General features: G+C 58.9%; 1 protein-coding gene and 1 long non-coding RNA gene across 6 annotated transcripts in view; one reads left to right on the top strand and one right to left on the bottom strand.

Annotated features, from left to right (window-relative positions):
* The window catches only part of LOC118649967, a 28705-nt gene extending 21734 nt beyond the window's left edge, over positions 1–6971 (bottom strand). The window contains exon 1 of the long non-coding RNA XR_004965815.1: positions 6755–6971. This is a non-coding gene — a long non-coding RNA (uncharacterized LOC118649967). The remainder of the gene's footprint in view (positions 1–6754) is intronic.
* Positions 477–21876, top strand: KRT80 (keratin 80). 5 transcript variants are annotated; one of them, XR_004965813.1, is made up of 10 exons: positions 530–948; positions 6939–7147; positions 11504–11564; positions 11820–11915; positions 18838–19002; positions 19416–19541; positions 20146–20366; positions 20772–20901; positions 20993–21401; positions 21784–21876. XR_004965813.1 is itself a non-coding variant. In XM_036297587.1 (9 exons), exons 1-9 carry the CDS (start codon positions 511–513, stop codon positions 21233–21235), a joined length of 1689 nt encoding a protein of 562 aa, XP_036153480.1. In that variant the 5' UTR covers positions 477–510; the 3' UTR covers positions 21236–21870. The 5 variants fall into 5 exon arrangements, 4 of the variants coding, with proteins under 4 accessions (XP_036153480.1, XP_036153482.1, XP_036153484.1 ...); XM_036297587.1 differs by having other exon boundaries at positions 477–948; positions 20993–21870; XM_036297589.1 differs by lacking the exon at positions 21784–21876 and having other exon boundaries at positions 478–948; positions 21028–21240.
* Positions 21877–22470: the final 594 nt, after the last annotated feature.

The following is a 22470-nucleotide window of genomic DNA, read 5'->3' on the forward strand; positions in this document are numbered from 1 at the left end:
GGCGGGGAGGGAGGAAGAATGGCAGAGGAGAAGATAAGCCGGGGAGACTCTCGGGCAGCTGGAAAATAAATAATAAAGGTGTTGTTTTCCAAGGCTAGGCTGGCACGGCGCCCAGCATGGCAGCCCTACACTCAGGGAGATGCCCTGTACTCGGGAGGGAGCCCAGGGCCTGCGCTTGCCTCATCCTTTCCAGAAGTATGTGGGCCTGGATACGTCAGCCTTCAGGTATGCAGCGAGGTCTGCGGTGAGAGGCAGGCGCACACTCTCTCTCTCCTCTCCTTCCTTGCTGAATCGCCCCTTCCTCTTGCCGCCTCCCACCCCTACCCAGCCAGCTCAGACTCGACCCCTCCCTGGAGCCAGGCCCTGCTGGGCTGGGGGCTGTGACCTGCCCCCTCAGCAAGGCAGATCCCGGGCCTGGAGGAGTGGTGCGGGGGGAGGGGCCGGGGCACCACATCATGTAACCATCTAACAGGTTGGTCGGGCTGGGAGGTGCCCGCCCTCCTGCAGCTAATGAGCACTGTACGACAGGTGTTTGCTCCTCAGTCCCCAGCCTGCCCGACCTGCGACGGGAGCCAACTGCCAACGCCGCCCCACAGAGGTTCCCTCGCTCATCCCTGCACCCGCCCCGCTCCAGGCCCGGGGGCCGCGATGGCCTGCCGCTCCTGCGTCGTTGGCTTCAGCAGCCTGAGCAGCTGTGAGGTGACTCCAGCGGGCGGCCCCCGGCCTGGGACCTCGGAATGGGGCAGCTGCGAAGCCCCGAGGCCCGGCTTCAGCTCTCACAGCCTCACTGGCTGCTGGTCAGCTGGCACCATCCCCAAGGTGACGGTGAACCCCAGCCTGCTGGTGCCCCTGGACTTCAAGGTGGACCCAGCCATCCAGCAGCAGAAGAACCAAGAAAAGGAGGAGATGAAGGTTCTCAATGATAAATTTGCCTCCCTGATTGGCAAGGTAAGTGAGCGTGGGAAGAGGGTCCAGAGAGGTAAGGACTGGCAGGTGGCTGAATTCTTTATTCCTCGAGCATCATGCCCCACCCCTGCCCCCAGCCAATGGGGAGCCGGCATTCCTAGCTCCGTAAGCTCTGAGCAGAGATGTGGAGGGACGTCCCCGGGATGGAGGGAGAAAGAGACCCCAGGAGGGCCTCTGAGAGAGGTCTGGGGAATAATGTGCTGTGTGGCCTGGGGTCACCTTCCCCCCAGGCAGGGGCTAGGGAGGAGCTCTGAGGATGGCCAAGAGAATGCCCTCTCGTGGGAATAGCTGAAGGCATGGTCTGCGGTCCGACTCCAGAGCAGAGGGACAGTGGCAATGACCTCCCAGGGGTCCAGCCTCCTGCCCAGCCCTCGGGCTCTGCTCAGCTTCCTGGAGTCAGGAGCACCCCGGAGCCTAGGGGGCGTGTGGGGTTCCGGAAGGAAGGAGGCCGCTGAGTGGGGTGCAGCGGAGGAGTCAAGAGATAGGAATGCAGGGGATGGATGCTCGAGTCAGAGACAGGCAGCCAGCCAGGCCCCCACCTGAGCAGACGGACCGAGTGCCCGGAGCCCTGACTTCCGAGAGCCGATGCCGCGGCCGCATGCTGGTCTGGGTGCTCGTGTCCCCTCTGCCCCTGGGCAAGGGCTTCCGGAGCTCTGAGGAAGCCCTGTCCACTTCCCCAGCCTGCTCCTCCCTCGCCTCTTCCAGAAACCTCTCCTGACCAGCCCTCAGCTCTGCTCCCTCCGGCCCTGCCCAAGAGTAATAGTCACAACAGTGAGAGCTGCTGTTACTTAATTGCTTATTACATGCTGGGCACTGTGCTGCGTGCTTCCATGTTTATCTCTCTTTCCTTCAACAGCCTTAGGAAAGAAGTCATTTTATGCCCATTTTTCCGATAAGGAAAACTCCACCTTCTTGCAGCCCCCCCCCCCCCCCACAGGAGACCAGAGCCACCCCTCTGCCCTGACTCATTCTCGCCTGCGCCTTGCTCTCCCTGCCTCTGGGCTCCTCTGTCTGCTGTTGCTCGTGTCCCCAGGAGGCGGGTGCTCCCAGAGAGGGGCCCAGGGAAGAGAGCAGCCGGTTTAGAGCATCGCTTGTGCCTGGCTCTCTGTGGGAACCTAGCAGATGCGTGTCGTTTAGCCCACACACAACACCCCCAGGCCTGGTTCCCTCGCTATGCACACGAGGAAACGGCCCATCCTGAGCCTGCGTGCCTTGCCCAAGTCACACAACCAGCAAATCTACAGGCTGGACTTGAACTCGGGTCTGTGAGACACAAAGCCAGTAGCCTTTGTGATGGGAACCATTTCTTTCTCCCGTTCACGTGCCCGGACCAGCATTCCTGCCTCCATACCTGGAGTGCCTGGGTGGGGGGTGGGGGGTGGGGAGCCCTGGCTGGCTGCAGTGCCCTGCACTGAGGGCTGTTGGCCTAGGAGCAGACTAGCCTGCTGCCCTGGGGAGGCAGGTCCCTGCAGAGCCACCTCCTCTCCTAACCCAGATTAATCCCTTAAAAGGAATGCTTCATGAGCTATGTAATTTGGCTCAGATGGGCGGCTTGTTCCCTGAACTCCAGAGCTGATATTACTCTGTGCCTCTGCCGGGGGGGGGGCGGGGGGGGGGGGCGGGGGGTGGTGACAAGAGGGTGAGCAGGTACAGGGAGGGGCCTGAGGGGTTGGGGTCCTGTGCCCAGGAGCCAAGGCAATGCCCTTGAAGGTCTTTAGCAGGACTGGAGCCTCCCGACCCTCAAGCTTGGACCTTGAGACAGGTGCTCCTCAGGGTGGACGCAGGGAGCCCTGGGTGCCGGCCTCCAGGGGCCTGGTTGCTAGGGCTCTGCCTGAGGAGTCTCGGCTGACCCACCCGTTCTGAGGCGATCTGTTAGCCCAAGTCCCTCTCTGTCCCCTTGTAAAGGCCACGAGGGCCTGACTGGAAGCAGGTAGCAGTTAAGCGTGTGCAATCTGGAGCCAAATTACTGGGTTTGAATCCCGGCTCCACCTCTGACCAGGAAAATTCTTTAACCTCCCTGTGCCTCGGTACACATCCGTGTAATGGGCTTGTCATAATCAAATGGGATCATTTTTGAAAAAAATGCATAAAGCACTTACCATGCCCCAGGTGTGCTGTTTGTCCTATCAGAAACACCATCATGGGCCCCGCCCACCAGCCCCTTCCAGGCAGGAGCCTGAGAAGAGGGGGTGGGTAGGAGTGCAGCCAGTGTAGGGGTGGGGCTCTAGGCAAAGAGAAGGGACAGGCGAGGGCCCTCTGGCTTCACATCCCCTCTGTCCCTCTGCGGCATGGAGAGAAATCAGGGAGCCTGTGAGGAGGCTCTGGCCTCTGGGATGTCTGGGAATAACATGCTGTGTGGGCTGGGGTCACACACACACACACACACACACATACACACACACATACACACATACACACACATACACATACACACCCCACACACACATACACATGCACACACACACCCCACACACACACACACACACACACACACACACACACACACATGCACACCCCACACACACATACACACACACACCCCACACACACATACACACACACATACACCCTCCATCGGCTAGGGAGGCGCTCTGAGTATGGCCAAGAGGATACCCCCTCATAGGAATGGCTGGTGAAGGCATGGCCTGCAGTCCTACTCCGAAGTAGATGGCCAGTAGGGATGACCTCCCAAGAGTTCCACCTTCCTGTCCAGCCCTCTGGCCCTGACTCACAATCCCATGGGGAAGATCTGTCAGCTCCAGTCCCTCTCTATCTCCTGTAAAGGCCACGAGGGCCTTGCTCGTGGAGAAGGAGAAGAGGGGGTGAAGGGGTATTGGGGAAGGCCACCAGGAGTTGGCAAGAGGCCCTGGAGCAGTGCTGGCTCCTCCACTCGCAGGCTGTGCCTCCTGGGTAAGCCACTTGCCCCTCTGTAGTTCCTGTGCCTCCTGCTCTGAGGGAGGCCCTGAGAGCATGCCAGTGGGAAGGCTGGTCCAGCCGCAGCCACGGGAGGAGGGCGTGAGCAGGAGCAGCAGCAGGAGAGGAGGCTGAGGGAGGCAGGGAGGGCCATGTCACCACCCCGCAGAGGCCGCTGGCGGGCAGCTCACCTTCACATGCAGACCACAGAGGGGAGGGAGATGGGGCAGGAGAAAGGGGCCAGCAGTCAGCCTGAGTGGGGAACTAAGAGGGGTGGTGACATGCCTGGAGACAGAGGGTGGCACCATGTCTTCCCCAAGGCCTGTGTGACCTCTGGAAGTCCCCAGAGCCGTGCCCTGCCTGCACGCAGGAGGCAGATACCAGCCCTTCCTGACCAAGAGGCCCACGGGCTCCCTGGGCAAAGCCAACGTCTGGCTGAAGGCAGGGGATCTGACAAACCCCTCACCTGAGGAATAGGACCTGCGTGCCCAAGGACACCACCCTGTCGGCTCACCTGCCTGGAGCCCATGGGCTGGGGACCTGGGCTGCTCAGTTTCCTCATCTGTACAGTGGGAGGCAGGTTTGCTCTCTGAGGTCCCTCCTAGAACTGCCACCCAGTGATCTAAGAGCAGGGGGGTCAGCCAGATGGGGAGGAAGGGGAAGGAGAGGTGAGTGCTCAGCAGTCTGGGAGGATGGTGACAATTAACCTGGCACCTCCCTAGGCCTTTGTGCAGAGAGGGAGGAGCCTGTCTGTGGGAAGGTACTGGGAGGGGGTTCCGTGCCATCCCCAACCACTGAGACAACAGGCAGCTCCCCCAGGGGCAGCAGGGGTGGGGGCTGCTCCCATCCCCCATCCCCCAGAGCCAGAATGCCCTCTGGCTGCACTGGCTGGCCAAACGCACCCCCTCTCCAGAGGCTAGTGCTGCACATAGGGCGTTGGAGTCAGACTACGGGAAGAACTGCCTGGCGTGAAGGGTTTTCTGCTGCTCATGGGTGGAGAAAGGAGCCTCACTTCTCTCCTCGCACCCCACCCTCACTGTAAACACGGCTCCTGCTTGTCAAAACGGAGCAAAGGTGGGGCGAGCGGATACCTCCCCTCCAACAACCCTCTCACACTCACACACACACACAAGTACGACAGAAACCCTCTTGACTTCCATCCCCACGGAACCTGTTTGGCTGCGACTACCGCAGACACAGACGGTAGGCTTAGGTCAGCTTCAAGCAGGACTTCCCAGTGCCGGTGGGACTGAGCGTTGTCACTGGAATGCCAAGGGGGACTTCCCAAGGGCATCAGACTGCCTGGGATGTGAGCAGGGCAGAGAAAGAGAGAGGAGGCCCACCAGGCACCCAAATTCAGGAGGAACAGGGAACCCCTGACCGTCCAGAGTAGGCAGCCACCATCAGATGGGCAGGTCTGGGAAGCTGGGCCACCAAGTTGCTGTGTGACACTGGACACGTCACCTGACTGCCCTGAGCCCCCGTCTCCTCCTCTGTAAGTGAAGGGTACGGACCAAGGCTCCTGGCTGTGATTCTGGGAGCTGGTGCCCGCAGTGGGCAGCAAGGGGCCCAGCTACTCGCCTGCGGTCACAGGGAACACCATGGGGCTGTCATCACAACATCCTCATGACCACGACAGCCCACACTGTCCAGAAGCCAGGCCCAGCCACCCCTCCTGCCTCTGTGGTCTATCCCTGTCCCGGCGCCAAGGGGTTAGGGACCCCAAGAAGGGAGCAGATGGCTGTCAGTCTGATGGGAGGGTGGTAGGTCCAGACAAGTGAGGAGCAGATAAACTGAGGGCCTCATACTGAGGGAATGGGGCGGAGCGGGGGGGGGGGGGGGGGGGACGGAGGGAGCGGTGGCAGGTGGGGAGATGGGGGCACATCTGGGCTGGGGAGGGACTGGAGTGGTGGGAAGGGTATGCCCCAAGAAGGCTGGAGCCTGGAGAGGACAGGCAGGGTGGGGAAGAGGCAGGGGAGCCCAGGCTGGCTGGCCTGGACTGGGTGAGGGAAGGAGAGGATGCAGGAGGGACGCTGGCGGCCTGCTGGTAGCTGAGGAGTAAGCTGAGGGTGCCCGTGTAGCAGTCTGAGCAGGAGAGTGTGAAGGAGGCGGAGGTTGAGAGGAGCAGCTGAGCTCAGAGCCCCCAGCCTCTATCCTCAAGGCGCACCTGGCCTAGCTAGAGGCAGAAGCCAGCGCAGAAGGGCAGGTGGGCGCAGGGCCCACGGTGGCCCAGCAGCAGACAGGAGGCATAGGTTGCAGTGGTTAAAAGATCCTAAACCCAAACTCACTGGAGTCCACACCTGCTCTACCACCTGCTAATCCTGTGACCCTGGGCAAGTTCATCTCTCTGTGCCGCCTTTCCTCACGGGCAGATGCAACTCATAACAATACCCCTTTGGGTTGTGGTGGGGATTGAATGAGTTAAGCATGTGAAGCATTAGAACAGGCCTGATGCCCAGAAGGAGCCACAGAAGCATTTGCTCTTGTTTCTATTTCAAAGTACATCCCAGGCTCTCCTCCCAACAGCCCACAGAGGTGGGAAGGGCAGGTGACATTATCCCCAACTTCCAGCTGGGGAAACTGAGGCTTGGCAAGGCTACAAGCCCATGGTTGCCAGGAGGATTAGCACTTAAGTAGTAACCAGGCCCTACCCTGCTGGGTTTCCAAGGCAAAATGAGACCAGGCTTGTCGAGGGGGGTGTCAGATGGGCCTCTGACACCTCAGGTTCCCTGGGGTCTCCCACCCAAGCCCCAGGCGGCACGAAGAGCCCTCACACTCACACCCTGGCCCCTTCCTTCATCTAGCTGGCCCCACGCCTCCCCTAGGAAACCTTTGCTAATTGGCTCCACCTCTCTCAGATCCCTCCTTATCTCACCATCTTCAGTTGGAACAATCAGCCGTTGGAGGTGCCATCTGAGTGCTGAGTGAGGGCCCCAGAGAGGCGCAGGGAGCCGATGAGCTGCCACTTCCCAGGGGAGCCCCAGAGGGGGTGCGATGGCGGTCCTGGGGCCTCCGGGCCTGACCCTGGCCCTGTCACCGAAGCCTTCCTGCTCTCCCAGGTGCAGGCCCTGGAGCAGCGAAACCAGCTGCTGGAGACGCGCTGGAGCTTCCTGCAGAGCCAGGGCTCCACTGCCTTTGACCTTGGGCACCTCTACCAGAAGTACGAGGGCCGGCTGCAGGAGGAGCTGCGCACAGTGAGCCAGGAGCGGGGGCAGCTGGAGGCCAACCTGCTGCAGATGCTGGAGAAGGTAGAGGAGTCTCGGATCAGGTAACGTGCGCCCTCGGGGGCGGTGGGCAGGGACTGGGGGTGGGGACCAACCTGCCCTCAGGAACAAGGTCCGGGGCACTCAAGCCAGAAAAAGAGGAAGCTTCTTTAAGAAGCATTTCTTTACTCCAGACATACTTACGGAGGACCTACTATGTGCCGGGCAGTATTCTAGGTTTCAAGGGAATATAGCAGTGAACCCACAGCTCCCCACCCCCAGATAGTGACTCTTACACTAGGTCAGGCTTGTGATTGACAGCTAACCCCTGGGCACCATCACAGCCATTGTCCCCTGTCCCCTCCCCTTGTGTCCATAAACACTCTTGCTCTCCGCTCACGTCCCACTGGCAGTGGGAAGTCCTGATGGGCTTGGATGGGCTGCCAGGGAAGGGAGCGGGTGCAGGCAGAAGACAGAAGCAGTGGGTTTTGTTGGAATTGAGAAGCAATCATCTATAGGTGGTGTGTGCCGACCTCAGTGGGGTCCAGAGAGATGGGGGAGACACAGCCCCAGCCTGCACTATGCTTTTAGGACTTTGGGGGACAAGCTGGCAGGCAGGAAGCTCAGTGGTTAAAGACCTAGCCTAGGTATAGACTGAAAGGGACTTACTCCCTGCCCCCTCCCACCCTAGCTTTGTGACCTCTGTCCAGTTGTTTAACAGGCGAACCTCAGTTTCCTCCTGTGTGGGTTGATACCAGCTGGGGCTGGTGTGAGGAGCAAGTGGAGAGTTCAGTGTGGCGATGAGTGGCCACCCTCCTACCCCTAGAAGGCTGAAGTGCCCGCACACAGGGCCGTCCCTGACGCACGCAGGCTTGCTGGGCTGAACTGGACAGTCTAGAAAGGCAGACCACGCACATGGGTGGCTCAGAGGAGAGAGGACCCTCTCTGATCAGACAGTGGCCAGGGCTTCACGGACACGGAGGCTGGGCAGGGCAGAGAGGCCCTGCCCCTGCACGCCCCCTTCACCCCCTTCTCAGGTCTGGTTTCCAGCCAGGGTGAGGGGTGGACAGGCTGAGGCACAACCCCCTCTCCACCTCCGGTGTTTGGGTCCTGCCCCAAGCCCCGCTGACCTGAGCAGCTAGCAGACAGGGATGGAGGGTGTGGGCAGCCTGTCCAGGGACCTGGGTTGGGGCTTAGCTTGCCCGTCGCCTCTCCGCATCACCTCTGTTCAGGCCACAGTCAGAGGGCATGGTCACCAGGACGCTCCCCCCACTCTGGGGCCTCGGTTTCCTCACCTGTGAGTCTGCCAGGAACTTTCCAGCCAACAGGCGTGATCTGCAGCCCTGGCCAGGACTGGTCCTTATGGCTGGGCCCCTCCCTGGCCTGGAGGTCTCCTCTACTCCAGCCCTTCTCTCCCAGGTCCTAGATAAACACATAAGGAATCTGATTGCCCATTCTGACCGTAATGGGGGAAGTTATGACTCATTTCACTGGTATCTAGTAGGTCTTTGGCCCTCAAAGGATCAGAGAATGGCAGAGCTGGTGGGAGGACATAGGTTACATGCGGAAGGAATCACAGGCCCAGAGAGGACAGGGGCTGGTCCGCAGTCACAGAGCCATGCGTGCTAAAACCCATCCCAGCTAAAACCCATCCCAGCCCATGTCATCCAGGGTGAGAGGCTGCGCCCATGAGCCCAGCCAGATCGCATCTGCGGAGATACTTTGTAACTGGAAGTTCTGTACAAACACTACTTGTTCTGATCTGGCTCAGCCCCCTCATTTGGCCTGCCGCCTGGTTTCTATCTGCCGCCTGATTTTACATTTAGGCTCAGGGCTTCCCATCCTCTCTCCAGGTAGGGAACCCGCCTGAGTTGGGGGGAGTGAGGCCAGAGGGCTTCCGGGTCTGCACGCCAGAGCCCGGGAAGCTGCCGCCTGGCCTTCCAAAGCCCGGGGCCCCCAGGAGCCGGGAGACGCCAGCCCAAGCCCTGACAGGGAGGGGTGTGCCCTGCCTCCTCAAGGCCGATGAGATCAGCTTCCCTCCTAGATATAAACAAGCTGGGCAGAGAGGGGGGTGTGGGTGTGACGAGCTGAGAGGGCTGAGAACGGGTTTGAGAGTGGTGACTGGCAGAGATTGGAGGTGAAATGGGGGGCATGGCAAACCTCAGCCTCTATAGAGATGGAGACTTCCCAAAGCTTGGACGTAGCCGGGACCCCAGGGACCAGCTAGCCAACCCGTCTACTTACTAAAAGTGAAGCAGAGTCCCTGCTAGAGGCACCGCCTGCTCAAGGCCATGGCGAGCGCCTCAGGTCCATGGGAGACAGCTGTGCAGTCTGTTCCCTTCACAAGAGCACCCAGCTGAGGGGTGACCTGGGGCCCAAACCCAGCGGAGCCCATGGGGAGGGAGGAGGAAGGCTGCACAGAGGATGGGAAAGGCAGGGAGGGATAAAGAGGAGCTTGGCACCACAGAGGCCCCAACTGGACAGCCCTCCCAGGCGGGCAGAGCTCCCCTATCCAGGGGGGAGGGGAGAAGGGGAAAGGTTTGACCCCCAGGCTTGTGTGGGGAGGGCCAGGCCATAAGGGGCTGCTCAGATCTGGGCTCCCCCCAATTCCAGAGGGAGGCCTGTTCAAGTCAGCCTGGCCCGGAGGGTTTGTAAAGGCCGTGCGGAGAGAACCTCCTGTGCTCTCTCTCTGCCATGAGGCCTCCCCCGTTTCTCTCCGAAAATGCTGGAGGCTGAGTCAGAGGGGCCAAGGGCCTGGCTGGCGTTGGAGAGAACGGAGCGTAGGTGGTCAGAGTAGCAGTAGGTTTAGCAGGCGCCACGCACTGCGGTGAGCACGTCATGTTTTTGCTTATTTCATCCTCACGACATCACCGTTGTCGGGAGTGAGGCACACACAAGTAGCTTATGCAAGGTCGCCTGGCTGGTGAGCAAGGAAGCAAGACTGGAGCCCACCTGGCCTGGCTCTGGGCCCGGGCTTGACCAGCACACCCCACGTGCCTCCGGGCCCTTCTCTGGGCCTCCACTTCCCCATCTGTGAAATGGGACCAGCAGCCTGCCTGGCTGAGGACTCTAAGGTAAAGCTTCTTGGGCATTTCATCCACCCTGGCAAGTCCCTGACCCGCCCTCCGCCCGCCACCGTGACCTGCAGCCTAGGAGCCCCTTGCAGACGCTGGAAGCCCAGGCAGTGACCAGGCAGCACACTGAGTTTCAGACCCAGCGCCCTGAGGGCTCTCACCCCTGGGTCTGTCCCCTCCGCTCCTCGGAAAGGCGGGCGGGAAAGAAGGCCTGAGGGCGCAGGTCCAGCAGCTGATGTGGGCGAGGGGTGACGCTGCCCGGCTGGGAGGTCAGGGGCTGGGCAGGCGGCTGTAATTAGAGCCCCAGTGATTCAGGTATTCCCTGGGGAGGAGGGAAGCACACAGGAAGCAACAGAACCCCCACATCCCCGGGGCAGGCAGGGCTGGGGGGATGCGGGGGGCAGGAAGGCTGGCCAACACCCCCCCCCCCCCGGGAGCCAAGACAGACGTGTGGACTAGAGAAAGAGGGTAAGATCAGGGATGCAGGGACCCATCTCCCCTCCCAACAGTGTCCTTGTTCCAAACACAAGGTGGACTTGAGCAAAGAAGGCAAAGCTGAGGAGAGAGGGTACTGACTGTGCACGTCTGTCATTGTGTCAGGAGGGGACTTCATCGGCCCCAGGCACACACACACACATGCAAGCACACATGCACACGTGCACACAGGCACACCCCTGGTAGACCAGGGATTCAAGGAAGGAGGGATGGCGTTTCCTGCCCAAAACCACACTGAGGGTTCGTCTGACTGTGGAGTCCACATTCTTCCTGCCCTCCCTCTGGAGGGAACACGATGGATGGTGTCCTGCCATCCAGCAGAAGGGAGGAGGGAGGGGCTGCAGGGAAGGGGAGAGGTGGGAGAGGGCGAGGGGTAAGCAGGATGCTCGGTTCAGGCCTGGCCAAGGGCACAGCTTTTTGAAACTGAGACTCCTAGGGGAGGAACTAGGGAAAAGATGAGGGAATAAAGTGTCAGGGTGAAAGGGCTACCAATCAGGAGAGGCTTCCTGGAGGAGGCGAATGTGGAGCACAGCCAGCAAGGGGGCAGACGCCAGCAGGAGAGGACTGGTGAGAGTCAGGAAGGAGAACGGGTGGCCTGCCTCCCCGGAGCCAACACTAGGGTGTCACGGGGGAGTAGGGCTGTGCCATAGAAGAAGAGGGCCTCCATCCACCTGAAGGAAGGACTACTCTCTGCTCATTGTCACAAGGCACCAAATGAGACAGCAAAAGCCCTAAGCCCCGCCCAGGGAGGGCTAACCAAACCCCAAGCTCCCACCACATCCAGCTGAGCGCTCTCTCTCTCTCTCTCTCTCTCTCTCTCTCTCTCTCTCTCTCTCCCTCCTTCCCTCCCAGGTACGAAGACGAGATCTCCAAGCGCACAGACATGGAGTTCACCTTCGTCCAGCTGAAGAAGGTAGCCTGCCCGGGCTCCTTCCTCGGGGACCCTCTGCCCGCTTTCCCTCCAGATCCCCCAGCAAAGCCCTCAGAGGCTTGAGTCCCAAGACCACAGAGATAGATACCTGCCCCACCTGCTCCTCCTCCAGGCTCTGAGTCAGGTCTCCCCTGGGACTCGCCCCCCTCTGACCCAGGAAGCAAAGACCCCCACCCCACTCCCACCCTGGGACCCCCGACTCCCTCTCCCATCACTCACCACTGCTCCCACCCCCAGGACCTGGACACAGAGTGTCTTCGACGGACCGAACTGGAGACCAAGTTGAAAAGCCTGCAGAGCTTCGTGGACCTGATGAAAACTGTCTACGAGCAGGTGAGGAGACAGGGCGGTGTCCTGCCGAGCCACGAGCTGACTGGTCCACGGCTAGGGGTGCAGGGGAGGGAAGGACGTCCAGTGGGGTGTGGAACCTTCACAGTCACTCGCTGTTTCTGGCCACAGCTGTAACGGTTTCCTAGCCCCTTCTTGCACGGCTGTCAATCATCCAACATCCAACCTGTCCCTCATCACGTATTTCATGGAGCTGGGGCAGGTAGGGTCCCCAAAGGCCTCTCTCAGGGAGCACCCGTGCCCTCCTTGTGCTGAGGGCACGCGAGGACCAGGTGCATATGGACAAGGGTCAGGAGGCGGCCTCAGAGCAGGGAGCCAGGGGGCCTTGAGCAGCCACTCCTACTGGACGATCTCCCTCTGTCCCGGCAGCCTGATTGCAGGTACCCGCTTCCAGCTCTGATGGCCACGCGCTTCACCCTTCCCTGTTCTGAGCCAAGGCAGGGAAGGCTTGGAGTCAGGTTCTCTGGTTACAAGACAATACCAGCTTCTACCAAACAAAAATGACCCAGTAAATGCAGACAGAGAGCCTCCAGACACACTGTCGTTTGTCCCTAAGTCCCCAGCTGAGCCTGGGGGGACAATGGCCCAGCAAGGCCTAGCGCAGAGTCAGTGCAGTCAGCAGACGGGCCCTGCTGCTGGCTTCTGGGCGCTGCCCCTCCTCGCCACTCTGCCTCCTGGCATCCTATGGGATATGTGTTCTCCTCTCCACACCTCCTGTTTCAGGGGTGAGAAGTTGCAGGGGTGATGCTTCCATTGAGCTATGAGCAGGCAGCACCACTGCTGGGGATGACAGGACGTGGCAGCCTGCATACTGCAAACAGCTGGTGCCAAGCTATGGCAACGCAGCCAAGGCCAGAGCAGGGATCAAAGGCACCACAGTTAGAAAGTTCTGCTAAGATGGTCCTAGGGGCTGCTGACCACAGCTTCACGACCTCCTCCTGTGGAGAGGGGGGAGGTATCAGAGCTACACAACTCTCGGCCCAAATTCACTGTGGGTGCAGCCGAGGCAGGCATCACAGGGCCAGTGTTTCTGAATCTGACCTCCCTGCTGCTCACCCCAGAGCCCAAACTCGGAGCCAGGCCGGAGGTCCTACAAGTATGGAGCTATGGCTGGAGGAAGGCCAGGCATAACCAGACGTATATCTGAGCTGAGCATTGCAGAACTGCTTGGCTCCTGTCCCATTTAGACGTTGCAGCCCTTGGACCCCAAGCCTGACTCTTGCTCCTTACCATTTCTATGACTTTGGACAAGTTATTTCTTCGCTCTGTGCCTCGGTTTCCTCACCTGTAAAGTGGGGAGAGTAACAGTAGCGGGCTCGCAGGCTGGTGATGAGGACTAAAGCCAATTCATCCATCTAACACATGTGTCCTCCGGGCCTGCCGATGCCAGACACTGCCATCACAGCAGGCGAGCAAGACGGCCAGAGTGCCTGCTTGCTCGCAGGGGTGCAGCTCAGCTAAGAGGGGACAGTAATAAGCAACTAAACAAACATCTGAAGGAAGATCCTTTTGGAGAGTGAGAAGTGCTGGGCTGCAAAGAAGCCAGTGATGCCATCGTGCTGGAGGGAGGGGAAAGCTTTAGACCCCAAGGTCAAGGGGCATCTCCGAGGAGGTGCAAGCGAGAGGAGGCCAAAACCAGGAAAATCCAGCCTAATGGAGACTTGAGGAGGCTTCGGGCAGAAGGAAGAGCTGTGCAAAGCACCAAGAGCAGAAGTGAGTTTGGTGGTGAAAGCAAGGAAAGAACCAGGGCAAAGCAGGCAGGGCCAGATCATGCAGGGCTTGGACCCAGAGCCGGGCTCTGGACCTTATTCTAAGTGTGCTGGGTGGCCTTGGGGGGGGGGGGGACCTGGGGAGGGTGCTGCAGAGCAGGGGAGGGCTCGGCTGTGCTGGTGAGAGCCGCAGGGGCTCAGCTCAGAGCCGGGTTGGCACTTTGGGAGGCAGCGAGGTGAAGGTGTTAGGAAGCGAGGTCTGCGCTGCAGGCTGAGAAGGCAAGACTGACTCTTCGCTAAAAAGATCCCCCATACAGTGAGCCTCTGCACCGGCACTAACAGAAACATAGTGAGCCACATGTGTCATGTGTACATAATTTATACATACTAGTAATTATGTAATTTAATATGTACTTTTAAGTTTTCTAGTAGCCACATTATTTTAATAAAAGGAACAGAAAAAAAATAATTTTAATAATACATTTTATTTAGCCCAATATATCCAAAATATGATTATTCAACATGTGATCAATATAAAAAAATTAACAGGCTATTTTTGTTCCTCATATTAAGTCTTCAAGATCCTATGTGTAGGTTACACTTACAGCCCACCTCCATTCTGACTACATATAGCTAGTGGCCACCGCATCTGATAGAGCAGGTCTAAGCAAAAGCAGGGGCAGCCATGGCCACCTCAGGGGGCAGGAAAACATGGCAGACACGAGACGCCCCAGGAGGGCTGGACACGCTGCTTTCAACTCTGGAGCAGATACCAGATCAGCAAAGCATGGGCTACTTGTGTAGGCCCACCTCTGTGTCCCCGAAAACAGCCCTCTCCTCTCCCCAAAACACACACACACACACACACACACCACACACCACACACCACACATACACACCACACACACACACACACACCACACACACACCACACACACACACCAACACACACACACACACCAAACACACACACACACACACTATACACACCAAACACACACACACACTACACACACCAAACACACACACATCCCACCCACACACTATACACACCAAACACACACACACACACACTACACACACCAAACAGACACACATCCCACACCACACACACACACACCCCCACACACACCCCACACACCAAACACACACACCAGACACATACACACACATATACACACACACATACACATACACAACCCCACCACACACACACACCACGCACCCCGAAAACAGCCCTCTCCTCTCCCCAAAACATACACACACACCACACACACACCACACACCACACACAACACACACAACACACACAACACTCACACGGATAGGCCTGCAGGAGCCAAAGGCCAGGCACTGCTTGGGGCCCCATGTCCACACTGCATCCTTCTGGGCAGTCCCCCTGCCCCTCACCTCCAGGCACAGGCTGGTGAGAGAAGCCTAAGCTGACAGAGGCTCGCATTCCCCCTCAGCTACCAAAGTGCATGCCAGATCCTGAGCGTACGTGGGCCTGGTTGCAGCCAGCCAGAACTCCGCCTGCCCCACCCATAAACTCGGGTTCCAGAGATTAGCTACATCTGAGGACACCCCCCTGCAGCCAGGCACACCTCCTGGGGTGCAGATTGCTGCAAAGGGAACCTGCTGAGTCTAAGCCGCTTTGGCGCCTGCCCTCGTGGTGCCTCGGGGAGTCGGCTGCTCTGCCCTGGACACTTCCCCTGGCTCCGTCGCCTTCACAAGTTACGAAAATATCCCCGGCTACTGTTTATTGAGGGCCTTCTGTATCCCCGCACCGTGTACGCACCTTCCAGGCATAATCTCACTTAATCCTCACAACTCTATGAGGGAGGGATAATGATTAACGTCAGAGCAGCTTGGAATTGAATCCTGGCCCAGCAATTACGTGAACTCAGCGGGTTCTTTTATCGCTCCATGCCTCAATTTCCCCATTTGCAAAATAGGAGAATAATAGCGCCCGCCTCACCAGCCTGCTGTGAAGACTTATTTTGTTACTATAACCCAAAACCCTTAGAACAGTGTCTGGCACGTGGGAAGTATTTGTAAACATTAGCTGTTTTCAGTTCTATAATTATGCCCATTTTACAGATGAAAAAAACCAAGGCTCAGAGAGGTTTAAAAACTGCCCAGGGTTACCCAGCTTATAAGAGGTGGTGGCATTCAGAGCCCAGTGCCCTTCCTACATTTTACTGAGCACCACTAAGTGAGCCCTCAGACCTGGGGGCCACAGGAGCGTGGTCACCCAATCCACGTGGCAGCTCCTCAGCCTCTGGCTCCCTAGAGAAGCTCTACACTGTACTTCGGCTTAATTCTTGCCAACTTGGAGGTGACATCCTCCTAGGGCCCAGCCCAGGGTGGCACTGCCACACCGCACAAGGCAGCATTGTTCTACACTGTGCAGCCCCATGGGCTGGCATGTCTGAACAGGCCTGCAGATGTCCTAAACCCTCCATTTCCTGCTTCTGTTTACCAAGCTCCTGCATTCCCTGCTCCATCAGCGGTTTAGCCAGTCCTTTGCCCTGGTGGGGGAGCCCTCCTTCTGTGTGTTTTGACAGTGCCCTAGCCCAGTGATGGCGAACCTTTTGAGCTCAGCGTGTCAGCATTTTGAAAAACCCTAACTTAACTCTGGTGCCGTGTCACATATAGAAATTTTTTGATATTTGCAACCATAGTAAAACAAAGATTTATATTTTTGGTATTTTATATATTTAAATTGCCATTTAACAAAGAAAAATCAACCAAAAAAGTGAGTTCGCGTGTCATAGGTTCGCCATCACTGACCTAGCCTGTTCCTGAACTGAAACAAATGCCAACCTAGGCCGGGGCTGGCAGTGCCAATAGAGGGCCTTATGCAGAACCCGCTGGCCCCCACCACCTGGTGACCGAAGACCCCAGAGCTGCATCTCTGAAACTGTCCCCAGCCAAGCAGGCCTGGCCGGGATGTTGGTTCCATGTGGGAAATGACAGTCTCCGTGGTAACCGGGGCAGCAGAGGTGGGTGTGAGTCTGTGGGCATCATTGACCTTATTCTGGCACGGGGTCGGCCCTTCCTTGCCTTTGACCTGTAGTCTCTGTTCATGTGAAGGTCAACCAAAACCCTTTGTCAGGAGACCCCCTAAAGGGCAGCTGGCCACTGGGCTCGGGGTCCTGCAGCTTCGAGGCAGAGACAGGATGCTGCCTGAGAGGCTGCAGGATGCCTGCCCTGCCCAAGCTCCCTTTCCCAGAGCCCATCCTTGTCACCAGGGATGCTAGCGAGCAGACAGGGGAGGGGTGGCTTGCTCAGCGGCCCATGTGGCACTAGCTGACCCACCGGGCCCTGCATTCTATGGCTGCAGGGGTACGAGCTGCAGGTCAGAGGCACCTGCCTCGGCTGGTATAGACTCCAGAGGCTCAAACACAACCTCTCTGAGCATAGAGACAGATGGGGGTCAGGGAGGGGCCCAAAGTCAGGAGACAGGGTCAGAATTCGGTCATGAGCCCAAACCAAACCTGATCGGAGCAGACCTCCAGTTCCAATGCCAGTGTTTAGAAACGCAGGGAGCAGAGGTGCGTGCTAAACCAGCACACAGAGCAATCCGTAAAATGCCGACTGTGGGGCGCTTCCAGGCAAGCAACCCAGTGTTCTCAATTTTAAAAAACAGTAAGGAAAACAAAAAAACAGAGAGCGATGGCAGGGGTATCTGCGTCTACGGGAAGAGAGACTTAGAGACATATGGCCCAGCCGCAGTATATGCACTTCATTTGGATCCTGATTCAAACAAGCAAGTAAAAATATAAATATATCAGAAAAATGAGATCACTGAACAAAATCTGATGCCTGAAGGAGAGGTCAAGGATGGACTGTGAGTACCAGTAGGAGTAACTACATCTGCACCCCACACCCTCCCTCCTCCAGGAGAGTTTCGCCCCCACTGCCTGGCCCCCCTCCCGGCCTCTAGGAGCCTTGGCCATCTGACTCACTCTGTACAATGCTGGCCTCCTCCTCCTTCCCACTGGGCCCCCTGCAACCCCCACCCCCCCTACAGGTGCCAGCAGTTCTTCAGCACCTCCAGGGAAAGCAGCCCAGGGCCAGAGAGGGGACACCCTGCAGCCCCTTAGGAAGACCCCTGTCCCCACCTGCTTCTCCACATCCCTGAGTATTCAGGCCAGAAGCTATCAGCTGTGACAGAAAGAGCCAGTCTGGGGCTAGAAGGACAGCGGCTTCCCCTCCTGTCTCTGCCCCTCTAAGGGAGCTTAGCAAGAGCCGCAAAGTGCATTCCCAGTGTCCCCATAACCTCTGTGCTGGGCTTCTTTCCTGTCTGTGATCTGGGCTCACACTCCTGCAGGCCGGGTGAGGATGGGAGGCGAGGCTGCCAGGAGGGCACTCAGCACAGGCCGGGCCTGGGTGAGCCCCCGGGGAAATGGGAGGCTTTACCAGTTTGGGTCTCTGAGGATGGAGGCTGGCGTTTTCTGAGCAGAGAGGAGGAACAGAGAGGATCCTACAGGATAGGGAAAAGAGGGAAATATTGAGGTTGAATCCCATTGTCATTGTTGCTGGGCAAGCCCCTCAGCTGGATGGGGAGGGGCCAGCCCGTTTCAGGTGATCCTGATGTCACCTGGCCTCAGGTGCAGAGTATAGGCTTGTCAGTCTCTAGGCCCACTCCTGCCCTCATCATTCTAGGGTTTCTATTCCAACATTTATCAACAAACTGAGATGCTCCCTTACCAGATGTGGAGGGCCCGGAGCTGAAATGGTTCTGCCAGACCCTCAGGGAGCTCCCCATCTAGGGGGGAGGGATCGCGGGGGGGTGGGGCTAAGCTGCTTCGAGCCACAATGGTGCAACATGAGCAGAGCGAACGGCTCCCCCAGGCCCAAATGTCCTGGGCTGCTTCCCCATCACCCAGGAGGAAGGTGTGCATCCTGGGGTGGCCACAGTGCAGACAGTGGGGAAAGTGAAGGAGAATAAGTCTGTAGGGTAGGCCTGGAGCCAGGAGTCCTCCCTGTGCCCCTCTCCGCTGCGAAGCGAGGAAGGCCCAAGAGTGGGCAAGTGGGGTGGCGAGCTGCTTTCCCAGAGTGCAAGCTGGGAGGCATTCATGCTTCGATTGTCTCTCCAGGAAGACAGATAGCCTCCCCTCCCCTCACCTTGGAGATAAAGGGACTATGGGGTGTCCCCCACCAGCCCTGAACCCCCACATCTGTGCCACCAGGAGCTGAAGGACCTGACAGTCCAAGTGAAGGACATGTCAGTGACCGTGGGCATGGACAGACGCTGCCACATAGACCTGAGCGGCATCGTGGAGGAGGTGAAAGCCCAGTATGATGCCATCGCGGCTCGCAGCCAGGAGGAGGCTGAGGCGTACTCCCGGAGGCAGGTTCGTGGCGGACCTCAGGGTGGGAGAGGCCGCCAGGGCAGCAGGGGCTGCACTAGTGATGGCTGAGGCTCCTTCAGGTGTGTGCTGAGATCCTGGGCAGGGCAGAGGCCACAGCAGGCAGTTCCCAGGCAGGCATGGAGAATTAGAGAGCTCAGCGTTGTGCTGGGCCAAGAGAGCCCACAGTCTATTCCCTCCTGTGCCACCCTGGGTGGCAGCAATGCCAGGCCAGGTGTGGGCACAGCTTGTGCGGCTCAGTCTAGGGCAGCCAGCAGGAGGATGTGGTGGGCAGGACAGGGCGTCGGAGCGAGGAGGCTGGGGTGAGAGGAAAAGGAGCAGCAAGGAGTGAGAAGCAGGGTGCTGGGGCGGGGGCACAGTGAGCAGATCTTGCCCACCACCCCCTCTCCGCCCTCCAGCTGGAGGAGCGGGCCGCCTGCTCAGCCGAGTTTGGGAACAGCCTCCAGAGCAGCCGCAGCGAGATTGCTGACCTCAATGTGCGCATCCAGAAGCTCCGATCCCAGATCCTCTCCATGAAGAGCCACGTGAGTCTGGAGGAGCCCCGGGGGGAGGAGCGGGGAGGAGCACAGGGACACATGTCCTCTCCCTCCCTCTCTTTCTCTTACTCTTTCTCCCATCGTCCCGCCCCTGCTCACACACATATACACACAGACCTCACTCATGCATGCTGAGTACGTGCAAGAGGAAGTGACCGAAGTGGCCTGCAAGTCACTTAGCACCTCTGTGCCTCCGTCCTTCACCTGCTCTACGAGAGGGCTGTGAGGATCACGTGATCTCTGCCTGTGAGAGGGCTCTGTGGACTGGCCAGGGCTGCTGGACTGTTAGAGAGCCCCCGCCACACACGCCCAGAGCCTGCCACCTCCCGCCAGCCACGCAGAGAGAAGGGAGTGGTGGGCCTTCAAAGAAGGGCGGCTGGGACAGGTGGCCTCTTTGGTGGTCTCTGGACAGTGTCGCCTTAGGTCTCTCTGAGCTCCCTGGTGCTGCAATGCAACCCATCACCACACCCGGGAACGGACTGCTTAGCCCTCCCTCCCCACACGCACCCGTGAGGTGGGCTCCTGGCCCCGGCCCACTCTCTCCCTCTCAGCTCTGCTCGCTGACCCCTTCCCTCTGTCCTCCTGGCTGCAGTGCCTGAAACTGGAGGAGAACATCAAGGAGGCCGAGGAGCAGGGTGAGCTGGCCTTCCAGGACGCCAAGGCCAAGCTGGCCCAGCTGGAGGAGGCCCTGCAGCAGGCCAAGAAGGACATGGCGCGGCAGCTACGAGAGTACCAGGAGCTCATGAACACGAAGCTGGCCCTGGACATTGAGATCGCCACCTACCGCAAGCTGGTGGAGGGCGAGGAGAGCAGGTGAGGGGTGGGGACAGTGGGGTGGGGCTGAGGGAGAAGGAGAACTAGAGAACCAGCGCCACACACAGCCAGCCTCCCCCTCCAGCACGATACTGTGAGCCTGGCAGGCCTGGGTTCATGTCCCGGCTCAGCCACTTTACAAATTGAGACGTTGGCCCAGCTTCTTAAAGTCTCAGTTTTCCCATCTGGCAAATGGGCTGATCATAAACATGCTCCACCTGTGGTGAGGAGGACTGGTGATTCTGCATGCAAATACCTGTCACAAATAAGCGCTCAGTAAAAGTTAGCCATTTATACAAGGGAGAGGGGGCAGAGGCTCAGAGAGGACATGCTGGTGAGCCAGGGTCACACAGCAGGGCAGCCCAGGGCTGGGGATGACAACAAGAATTGCCCTCTACCTGCCAGTCCCCAGGCCCCAATCCCAGAGGAACATAAGCCACAGGCTCCCTTCACATCCCTCCCTCGCCCTCCTTTCCCAGGATGGACTTGGCTCCGGCCGCTGTGGTCAGCACTGTGCAATCCAGACCCAGGACTGGTGAGTCTATTTGCCCCACAGAGGAGAGGGGGACAGGGTGTGGGGGTCATGACCCCAAAGGCATCCTTTTAAGTGGCCCCCACACCTCCAGCCCCTTCCCTCCCCCACCCCTTCTGTTCCCTGTAGCTGCCTCCAAGTCCCACCTGGCCAGAGCCCCCTTCCGGAAGAAGAAGAACAGCAGAGGCCCCGTGATCAAAATCACCGAGATGTCAGAGAAGCTCCTCCTGCAGGAGTCAGAGGCCTCCGAGTGAGGCAGCTGGACACCGGGAGCCCAGGTCACCCTGCAGCAGGAGAGACTGGAGCCGGACTCAAGAAAGCTCTTCAGAGCCTCTAGGTTGCAAGGGGAGGCAAACCTGATTCTGAACTGAGAAGAGTTCAAACAATGAGTGCTGGGACTGTCCACCAGCTTTTCAAAGTCACGCCACTCGGCATCAGCATCTCACAATCCACCCTTCCAGCCTCTGGCCAGAGGCTTCCTGACGGGGTGAACGGGAAGTGGGGTCAGTTTTATCTCCACCTCCTCGCTCCTCTGAGACTTCTACTCAGCAGAGGGCTCTGAGCAGGTCCCTTTGACCCTTTGCCCAACCCTTGCCCTGGCCTAAACTCACATCTCAAGCCTCGCCTCGCCTCAAACTCTGTGCAAGGCTGGTGCCCTCATTCACCCAGACCCAGCCATGGACCAGGGACAGTGAGGATTGCTTATCCCCCTCCCAGTATCCGGAGTTTGAGGGGGCTGGGTGCCCTGGCTTTCCTGCACCAGCTGGGCTCCCCAGAGGTCTGACAGTATTAGGGAGTGAGGGAAGGAGGCTCCCTGGGCGTTTGGGGCCTGAGCCTGGACCTCTGAGATCAGCCCAGACACCTGTGCCCTCCCTCCTCCTGCAGGATCCTCCCAGCAGGTCACACAGAAATGGACAGGCTGCCCAAGCAGCTCCCGGCACCTTCTCCAGAAGCTATTCTTGCCATGATGAACTCCCGGAGGGGGGGGGGGGGGGGCGGGGGTGGAGGCTGGACGGCAGCCTGGGCCCAGGCGGCAGGATCCGGTCCTCCCTTCCCCTCCCTGCATCCTGGGGTTCGCCACCCTGCCTGCTCTCCACCCCTCCCCCGCCTCCCCACCCCACACAGGTGTTTCCCAGCCTGAAACCTGGCTTTGGTGTACCAGCTCCCAGCCCCACCCCTGCCATGAAACCCTAGGCCCATTTCCCATGAATCCCTTCTCAGCGTCTCTGTTCTCCCCATCAAGCCAAACAGCCTGGCCCTGCCCTCCTCTGCACTCACTGAGGAGCCCGGGGACACCCCATCCCTGTGGGGTCAGAGCTCCTCCTTTTCTTCCCCCTCTGCCCTCCGCCCTCCATGTCCATTCCCCTGACTCCGGCGGGGCCATGATGAAGGCGCAGTCCAGGAAGGCCTGGGACCTTCTGAGTTCCTGTGGTCAGTCAGTCGGGCTGGGGAGCCCCAGTGACAACCAAAGAGAAACTCTGCACCCAACAAGATGCGGGGCTCCCCTTTCTTCCTCCTGGCTTTTGTCTTTGCAGATTGCAGGGGATCTTGGCAGCTTTAGCCTCCCACTCC

This window comes from Myotis myotis, unplaced genomic scaffold, assembly GCF_014108235.1.
Source record: "Myotis myotis isolate mMyoMyo1 unplaced genomic scaffold, mMyoMyo1.p scaffold_m19_p_3, whole genome shotgun sequence".
Taxonomy (NCBI): Eukaryota; Metazoa; Chordata; class Mammalia; order Chiroptera; family Vespertilionidae; genus Myotis; species Myotis myotis.

Bases quoted from the DNA above. Each gene is read 5' to 3' on its own strand.
- KRT80 (XM_036297587.1), top strand. From the start codon at position 511: ATGAGCACTGTACGACAGGTGTTTGCTCCTCAGTCCCCAGCCTGCCCG. The intron at 11,565-11,819 runs GTAGCCTGCCCG...TCCCACCCCCAG, and splicing joins CCTTCGTCCAGCTGAAGAAG to GACCTGGACACAGAGTGTCT. The intron at 19,003-19,415 runs GTTCGTGGCGGA...TCCGCCCTCCAG, and splicing joins AGGCGTACTCCCGGAGGCAG to CTGGAGGAGCGGGCCGCCTG.